Source organism: Montipora capricornis, chromosome 2, assembly GCF_036669925.1.
Source record: "Montipora capricornis isolate CH-2021 chromosome 2, ASM3666992v2, whole genome shotgun sequence".
In the NCBI taxonomy this organism is placed as follows: domain Eukaryota; kingdom Metazoa; phylum Cnidaria; class Anthozoa; order Scleractinia; family Acroporidae; genus Montipora; species Montipora capricornis.
In genome coordinates, this window is record NC_090884.1 from 32,841,286 (window position 1) to 32,851,285 (window position 10,000).

At 38.3% G+C, this 10,000-nt stretch overlaps 1 protein-coding gene across 1 annotated transcript; it reads left to right on the forward strand.

The window, feature by feature from the left end:
* Nucleotides 1-5,498: 5,498 nt before the first annotated feature.
* Nucleotides 5,499-9,423, forward strand: LOC138018767 (neuropeptide FF receptor 1-like). The gene has a single exon (XM_068865457.1). The coding sequence runs from the start codon at nt 6,765-6,767 to the stop codon at nt 7,947-7,949; it is 1,185 nt and encodes a 394-aa protein (XP_068721558.1). The 5' UTR covers nt 5,499-6,764; the 3' UTR covers nt 7,950-9,423.
* The last annotated feature ends 577 nt before the right edge of the window (nt 9,424-10,000 follow it).

Genomic DNA, 10,000 nt, shown 5'->3' on the forward strand with positions numbered 1-10,000 from the left:
GTGTCACTTGTAATCGTCCATTTCTTTACGGAGTAAAGTGCTTTTATTAATCATAGTAATGGCAGTGACAATGTCTAGTTTCCAAAAAGCAAATAAAATGATTTTCTCCTTAAGGATGCATGGATGGCGCAGTGGTGAGAGCACTCGCCTCCCAGACTCGGTGTCATATGTGGATTAAAGTTTGTTGGTTCTCTACTCTGTACGGAGAGGTTTTTCTCCGGGTACTACGATTTCCCCCTCCTCAAAAGTGAATCCATTGGCTCCACTTTGGAATCACGTGTAAGATCAGGTGGAAATATATTGAAGTACTGAGCCAACAAAACGCTCTCGAAGTGTTCATGAAATCTGGGGAAGGATGTAAGATTTAATTTAATATTGAACGGAGATTGAAGCTCCGGCTTAACTGTAGTCGAACCAGTGTGTTCACTTGGCTGCCAAATAGTAAATGATATTGAATTCTTGGATTATTTGCCTTGTTTTTGTGTGTGTTGAACCGTGAATATTTGCATAGTGCGCTTCAAACCCGTTCTAGTCATCGAAACAACGACTGAGTTTACAACTCGAACAAACGAGTTTGCCAATCGAAGCAACCTTTTCATCGGTCGAAACGACGAGTTCAGTGCCTTTTTAAGCTATCAAACGAAGAGTTCAATAGGTCAGCAAGCACTTTGTCTAAACACGACTTTCACACAGTGCGATACTCATCAGTTAAATTAATAAATCGAGTACTTGCCTGAACTCAGTCAGTACTTTCAGTCGAAAAGCGTTAAACGTTAAGGACGGTGCCCGTTATTGTTATTGTGCATACGTTCTGCGCACCTCGAGATACTCTGGTTTCCTATGGGTGGTGCTTACTAATACAGGATATTTTTGCGTGGTTTGAAACTCTGCGGAGAAAGCAGAACTTGGCAATTGCTCTTGGTATCCAAAACGAAAACTGGAGATAACCATGCATTTTTCAGAGATAATTAAGCTTTAATTTGAAAAAAAAAAAAAAAAAAAACGCCATGCATTGCTTTGTTACAGATATTGCTGAATAATTATCAACGAAAAATGCGTGGCAATTAATTTTCTTTTTGGATTCAATAACACTTACTAAGATCTGCTATTCCCGCACCCTCCTTCGTGTACTCTTTTTAAAATCGATCAGCACTATGTTAGTGTTGTGTTTATTGTATGTAATATCCATTCTGACACTACAACCAGGATGTAAATAACGCTGATGATAAGGTTTCGAGACTGGTGGATGCTCGTACGCTTTTCATTGTTGCGCTGTTTATGTTTGTGATACAAAGGAAAATACTTGTTAAGAAGAATAACCCATGCTTCCACTAAAGCTTCAATCCTTACGTCATCACTAACAAAGAAAAACACTTAAAGTGGAGTGAAGATTGGTCTGTTTTCTTTAGCTAACCCTGCAATTCTTCAAACTCCTGAACAAACGGCATTGTTAACAAGAATAACCCATGCTTCACATGAAAGCTTTAATCCTTACGTCATCACTAACAAAGAAACTCGCCTAAAGTGGAGTGGAGATTGGTCTGCTTTCTTTAGCTGGCCCTGCAATTCTTCAAACTCCTGAGCAAACAGCATTGTTGACAAATTCAAATTTATCAGCAAATTGTCAACATTTTTGTCCTGCCAAGATTGCAAGAGGTGTATCATCAATGTGCCAGTTTCATCAGTAAAATGCCAAAACTATCGGGAACTCACCAAAGTGCTGCTGATTGCAAGAGAGATGCATCTGTAAACTTATGTATAACCAAGGAAGATACAGAATTGCAGCTGACAACATTTACGGATGCTTTCGAGACCCTTCTTCAACAAGTGTCTTCAGTTACATAGCAGGACAATTCGACAACACAGGTGAAGTGGCAGAAGTGGTGATGAATGCTCATGGTATTCATATCACTTATGATTCTCAGACAAGCTTTGTTATAAGATTGGAACGTCAGTTGCCCCTGATCGGGCCCCTGATACCAAGGTCTATACATGTATATGCTAGTGCAACCTCACACGATTAAAATACTTTATAGTTCTCAAATACCAATTGCAAAATATGCACCATTTCTACAACTGTGTAAAATGCCATTCATTGAAATGCACAAAGTATATGTAGCCCAACCTTAAATTACTGCCATTTTGAATTCTGTTTTGCATTAATACTTAGTTCTTATTAACCGAGCGGGAGGTCTGTATGGGAGAATCTTGACCGAGGTCGCCAGTACAGACCGAACGCAGTGAGGTCTGTACCAGCGACCGAGGTCAAGATTCTCCCATACAGACCGACCTAGCTCGGTTAATAAGATGTTTATTATATGGCCAAACAAGAACAATTTAATTCGTTTAATGTAACTGGTTTGTACTAACTGACATTTTGCTTGCAAACGGCGATGAGTGGCGATGAGCTGAACTTAATTCTGTCAAAGTTTGTTCGTCATCCTCTCTTTTGTCATCATGCTGTTTGGCACTGCCATAAATAAATATTGGTAGAAGAAAATAGTCAATATTTTTGCATTTTAGTTTGCATCTTTTCGCCGCAAAACATTACCTGTGTAGATGCCGGTCTAGATGGGAAAATCTAGACCGTGGTCAATATCGATTTTATCCAATCAAATTCGTGAATTTTGTAGTTCCCAGTCCTCGTGAGACGGAGCCATATAATAAAAATAATACAAGTTTAAAAAGTTAAACAAGTTAAACTTCACTTTAACTTGAAAGTTAAGTTAAACTACTTCAGTAGTTTAAAAACGTCTTTTCTGTCAAGTTAAGTCCAGTGTCAAATTTAAAAAGCATAATAATTATTTCTGAACTGAGTTGGACAGGGGCCTTGAACTTTTTTCAGTGATTGTCTTCTCTCTAAGAACATAAATCATGTAACAGAAGTCCTCACTACGAATTAAATTTCCGGCCTCTGATAGTAGATTATGGAAATCATTTGAACTCAGTGCACAACTTAACATCATGAAGTTGACAATCTTTTTTTCAAAATGTTGTTCTATTTCATTGTTTGTATTTGCAAGAAACTTTGATGATACTGTTGCTCCCCACGTTCAGTTGTATGTTGAATATGTTTCCACTTCCTCCAACTGTTAGGTTTATTGAGTTTCATGATATAAGTTTGTAATATAAAAATGTTTGGTCCCGAGGGAAATTCGTTAGTTTTGTTTCCCGAGGAGCCAGATGTGAAGGAAAGAAAGCAATATTTATAAAAACTTCATTTTTTTCTTTGACATTTTCTCCACTTGGGCGATGTTTTTAAAAGATCGTCTCTTACAAAGAAACTCCCTTGCAAAATGCCAGGAGAGTAGAACTGCATTTTTCGGCTATCGGTCTTTCAGTTTGTATATTTGCAGAATCTTTTCTCTTTTATCAGATTTTTGTATTTTTAAGTTAGAAAAACGTTTCTTTCTTTTTTCTTTCTTTTTTTTTTTTTTGATTTTTGGCTTCCTTTCTGATTGTTGTGCAAAACATCAAGCTACCTGCATCGCGTTACTCTGGATTCCAGAAGTTATTTTCTCGCTATGAAAAGAGCGACAAATGAGCGAGTCGAGAAAATAACCTCTGGAATGCAGGGTAGCATCGCCTTCTCATGAAGATTTTTCACCACATAGTGATACTGATGTTTTTGTATATCCCGCGTAAAATACAATACCCCGCAGCAGTTGTTGCCCGCGTGGGATATACTCATTTTAGTTAAGGCCACGTGACCTCTAAACAGGGAATAAAACACCAAAAGTTGAACATTGCCATTTCCTGCAATCAAGTTACATATCCCCACATGGATCACCGTTCGGGGCCCTGATCAGTCCCTCAATTTACTTCATGTGAGAAATTTCCTTCTGTCTTCTTGTCGAACGGTTGCTAGTCCACTTTTCTAATTTACAACTTTCCCTCGTTGCCACTTTAACGCAAGCTATTTTGTTAAAATAAACAAGTGGTGATTATCGGTACCCATTCAAAGTTGAATATCATGCTTACATTGCCCAAATCATCCCGCGTTAACGCTTATAGGCGTCTTGTTTTTTTTTTTTTTTTTTTTAGAAATGTTTGGAATCAAGTATTCCTTATGACACGGGGCTACAGTAGGCCAGTCGACAAATGACCGCATAAGGCTCCCGGGTCCTCCCGGGTATTCCGCTACAAGGAACTCCAGGCTCCCTCTGTTTCCGGATACTCCATTTTCTCTCTAAATTTTGCCATTACTTCTAGGTGGTCATTTTACTTTGGTATCTCAGTGTTTGTGACCGGAAGCAATAACAAATAAGGACTCCACCCTGATCATGGGGAGTGACAATGTGTGTTAATGGCGTTATATTTAAATGAAAAAAAAAGACGATTTTACTTAATCCGTGCGTAAGGGATTATGAGTGGGATCCCTGCCGTCGTTGACTAAAATCAGCGGGATCGATGGAGTGATCGGGGATGGCGGCTATTAGTGATGGAGGCTCGTGACGAAGTAACAGACACCCACACACAAAGCTTTAACACGTGTGTGATCATAATTGAAGGTTATCTGTGACATTTGTATTATTTTAACCTGCACTCAAGAAACAACAAAAAAGGGGGCAGAGACAATTCATTCGCTATGTTAGAAAATAAAACTGGAATTTAACTCTTGCACAAAGCACGAATGGAATTTGCCTACACCATTGCGGGCTTGTTATTCAAACACTTTGACCTTTTTCGTTGTGTCTGTAATTGTTAAAACTTGCCATGCAAAGGGTGAAAAAGCATAATACGTTTCATTCCGAGGACATTTTTTCATGGCAATGTATATCACTCACATAATTATAATGGACAAGTCTAAAGTTACTTTTTGATCTTTTTTGGACCTTTCTGAGATCCACATTGCAAAGTTTCATTTGTTACATTTTCATTCATCGCAAAGCAGTGATTTCACTTTTTCTGGGAATTAAGTTTTGTTTTCGATGAAAAACGAACACTGAAATTAACTCGCCCTTTGCGTAAAGGTGTCGGCTATTCTGATAACCGGCAATTTGCACTTTGTTTAGTTCGGCAACTTTGTTTTCTTTGGCTCTTTGTGATTGTCGGTAAAATACCTTAAAACCGACTCATCGCAGTTTTGCTTCAGAAGTGCAATGCGCTATAGAACACGTTGCTGACGCATTGGCAAAATCAGCGTTGTTGATGTATCTGCGATCATTACTGAGATTTTCTTATCAACGGATTTCAATATAGTTCTTGTGAATTTTATCTGAATGCAAGGTTTTGGGTTGGCTATCAGGTTTTAAACAAAACATTTACAAATCAAACAATCCAAACGCTTTCTTCACATTGAACTTGATACTTCGTTTTTAGTTTATTTTCCTTTTTTTATATGGCCTCACGGGATCAACACAAACTCGAAAGAGTCAAGGGAAGGGAACCTCTGTAAAGGGGAAACATGGGTATTTTTCTACCTATGTATTGAGAACAATGTTATGTCAGATGCTTTTGGTTATATATAATGAAGTATTTAATGTCTCATCTTATTTAAAGGTGTAGCCCTGTCAACGAAAGGATTAGCCCGTTGTTATAAGTTAATTGCATTTAAGAAACTATCCGGGTCAATGCAGCAGCTTGGGAAGGCTATCTGACCGGAATTAAATGTGAAGAACTGTTTAACATAAGTTTAGTATCATTTACATTTCATTACGAAATCAAGTATTTTATAAGAACCTTTGAGATAATAAGAATTGAAGGTTATGGGAAGAAAAAGTACAGGCCAGGTCAGACCAGATAAATGATCGCAAAAGTAACGGATGACGCCAGTGAGCGTAACTCTGAATGGCACATTTTGATTTGAGAAAGATGTGAAGGATATTTTTTGGATTTTTTAAAAAAATAGAACTTTCAAAAAACGAGTTAACTTTGATTTTCATTTACTGTTTTATTTGAAGGAGTGACAGATTAGACACCGGATGGAAGGGAATCTTAGCCTGAGTAAATTCGTACGTAAATATTCTTATCGCTTTCAACTTAAAGAACGCCGTGTTGAATTTCGGTGGCACTTATGAACTAGAGGGAAAAACCATTTCTGTCTTATACCGATTTGTATATATTTAAATTTCTAAATCCTATAATTTTCTTGCTACTTAGGTGATAGATCTGTGTTTTACTAAAGCCCTATTTGTATAATAGAATAATATCGTTTATAAATCAAATGGTCCATGTACTTGATCCTTTCTCGATGATAGAATTTGCTATTCTGCCGTCATATTGACTGAACTGTTTGCCTGAAAGAACACTCTGTTTGTTGACTGTCACGTTTTTGTGTCAGATTATCAAGCGCACATCATTAACAACTCATTTCTCTTTATTGCTTCTTTTTGAACAAGATGCCTTTGTAAGTGTGCTGCAGATATCTTCGTTAATTATCCTTTGGGCCAGTCATCGCGGCTAAACTCCTTTTGAAAGTAAATCCCGGACGTCTCACCGTACTTCTGTCAATCGCGACACTCTCTGTGCCCCGCACTTCAATTGACTTGATGCGCCTGATAAGAGCAAATCCATCAAATTGTTCTCTTGTCATTTGAGTCAGATTTCATCGTTGAGAGCAAGTTAACAAGTATCGCGAAAAACAGACGCAAAACCAGCCATCTCAAGCCTATTTCATCCCTTCAGATCCGGCATTTCTCATTCGCCAATTGGTTCAGATGAGCGCGAGAGATTAGTGAGACTTTTAAGATTGATTTGACAGCAACCCAACGGCAGAAACTAAACACCTGAAACACCATTGATGCATCCAGTTTGTTCACATCATGACCTCCGCTAAACCCAGTTCTCTTTTCTCCATGAACACAACGTCGACAAATTCTGTGCCGTCATCTCTGTCGATGAGCCATGAAGCAAGACCGACCCCATTGTCGTTGCCTACCAGCCTCGAGGCACAGGAACCCTTTCCTTCGGTGGTCATTCGCATTACCCTGTCCGTTTTTATTCTGGTCCTTAACATTGCTGGGAACACTCTTGTTTGCTTGACTGTGAGGAAAAGTCGAAAACTACGTAGTTTCAGGAATTACTACTATGGATTGTTCTTGGTGAGCTTGGCAATAGCCGATATAGCGGTTGGTTTGTTCTGTATGCCCTTCATCTTAGTGTATTACGAGACTGGAAAGTATCCGTTCGGATTTTTTGGCACCACGGCTGTTTGTAAGCTCATTCCAGCGCTCGCCTTGTTATGCCAGGGTGCGTCAATTTTTGGTCTTACCTCCCTGACACTCCAACGTTTTATTGGGATTGTTTATCCCATGAAAGCTAGATTAACCCTACGGAAGGTCAAGTTTCTTCTTTCCCTGATTTGGCTGTGCGCTTTCTTGTCCGCTCTCCCGCAAATTGTGGTGATGGATGTCAACCGAGACGCCTTAGCGGAGGACAATAAATTCAGCTGCGATGAGTTCTGGGGCGAACCGCCTCTCGGCACAATTTTAAAAGAAGGCTACACCTTGTACCTGTTCATATCCGAATATTTTCTTCCTCTGGTCATCATTGGAATAGCTTACGGTAAAATGGCCATGGTTCTGTATCGCAGAGATGAGGGCCTCGAGGGAAGAAAGTCAACTAATGCTAAAACCAAAGCAAACCACAAGAAGTTTATTCGGTTGTTGATTGTTTTGATTGCAAGCTTCGCTCTTTGCTATCTTCCTAATCACGTTCTGTTTTTCTGGCTCGATTATGGAACAGGGCAGGAATATCCCTACTTCAGTATACTCATGAAATACTCTCATTTCTTGATCTGGCTCAACAGCTGTTTAAACCCCTACTTGTACGGCGCCCTGGATGACTGCTTCATGAAAAGCTACAAAAGGATGTTACGAAGGTGCGCAAGAATTGAAGGAAAAGCTCGCAAAACACAAGCACGATTAACTCGAACACTGACAAAAATATATTCAATTAGAACACCATCAGCAGATCCCGAGTCCACGGATATTGAGGCTGATAGTTGAAAAGATCATCTAAAAAGACTGTTTTCGGAAAAAAAAAAAACAACTTGCATTTCGGGTTGGCACATGGATAATAACAAATGGTCGACATAACAGAAGTAAGGTTTACTTTAAACTTTGAAAACAAACAGAGACCAGGGCTCTTTGATAAAGGACGCTAAGATATGAGTGGAAAGCATTTCAGAGCTATGACTCTCGCTTCAAGTTGTCAAAGACTTCAAAAGGTCCTCAGTATTATTAATAAGATCTATTATAGGGCAACATCCCTAATGACACGATTTGCATGTTTTGGGACTCGTTTGGGGAATAACAGTGTAGTTTCTGATTGTAATTTAAGCTTTTCCCAGCCATTTTACAGCAATAATTAGGAGTTAAATGCCGTTGTTATTAGCTTAATTGAGTTTTACGGCGACAAAAAATGTCGCTCAGTTGTTTTTTTCTTTGTCCTGAGTTGTCGTTGGTGAAGGGATTTTGATGTGTTTTAATTTACCTCATCGGATTGTTTGCGCTTTAGCGCTTTCCTTGTCACTTTTTGTAAATATCTCATTTGCATTCCATTATTTCCAGTATGCTTTCTAAATTTTCTATTTGTTAAAGTCAGGTTGTGATTCTTTGGACATCCGGTATCAATTTTGTCTCACTCTCGTAAGTGATTATTCCATTAGCACTAAGGCACTAACCCGGACAACGGGAAGTTTAAGACACGTACACTTCAAACAAGCATGTAGAACAACATGCGCGAAATATGATCACGTAATAACAAAACATCCTGGACAAATAATATATCGATAAACTAAAACAAGTGTTCGTAGAATGTTCAACAGTGGGCCTGCTTGATCGAAGTGTGGTATTTGAATACGTACCCAAGTAAACTCGGTTCTGATTTCAATGCAGTTACAGCTTTTTTTCAGGAAATATTTCATACCAGAGCAATATTTTAAGCAAGGAGGGTAATGATATATTTGTCCTACTATGTTATCTGGCAATTGCCTACCACTTAAAATAAAATCTTGGCAATTTAGGGATTTTCAAAGGATCATTTTTTCACGATTCAAGATTTGAGACAACACGCACTTGAGAAACCTCCAGCACCCATTTATTTTGAAATTAATAAAAGATTTCATACCAGCTCCCTAAAGCACTTTAGATCTTGAACTGAAATCTATGCAGCTCATTTTAGGAACAAAATCAAGTCTGGCATCGCAAATGACCAGCCACCTTATGGACGAAAGATTTCCTTATGCACACGAAGTTAATATAACCATTATAGTGCCTATTTGTTCATTATTCATATTCTCATATATTCAGTGAAGATTAGATGAACAAAGTTTATTGCTTTTTATTATTGATATTATTAGATCGCTCTTCGGGCATTTGGTAAAGTATTTACTTTTCTTCAAAATGAGCGAAATGAGAATGTTCTTGTGTTCTTCGTTGCACTCATTGGCAATAAAAGATCATTGCATGAAATCGTAAATCGAGCAAAGCTAATTAATTAGTCTCCAATCATCAAATCAAGGGGTAATTACAGAGAGTGATATCTTAGAAATGTGACGTATTTTTGGCGTAATTTCAGTTGGTACATTCTTCCTTTGTATAACAAAGAATTCACAGCAAGAAGAATGTTGTAGCCGAAAGTATACGCTGAGACAAAAAAATAAAACTTAATACGTACTGTGTTGCAAAGTTGTTTTAGACTTGGACAGGAGGCTATTGAATGTGCAGTCTTGGAGGACTTGCTTCTGAAAATATTGTTACTGAGATGTTTCAAATCAGTTTTCCGCCAAGAGTAATCATTTCACGTTATTTGGTTCTCTACCGTTCAATCCAGGTTCAGTTTATCAAGTTAACTGTCAAAAGCTTGCATGATGTTATTGCGTTATTTGGGTGTGCCGAATCTAATGCAAATGAGCGAAAACAATAGAATTGTCTCATTTGCATTAGATTCGGACATATAAATTGCGACGTTTAAAACGGGCTTAAGTTTGCAAATAATGAAAGGAATTTATTTACGCAGGTAACAAAGTGGCCAGTTGTGCAATACACGCTATCAC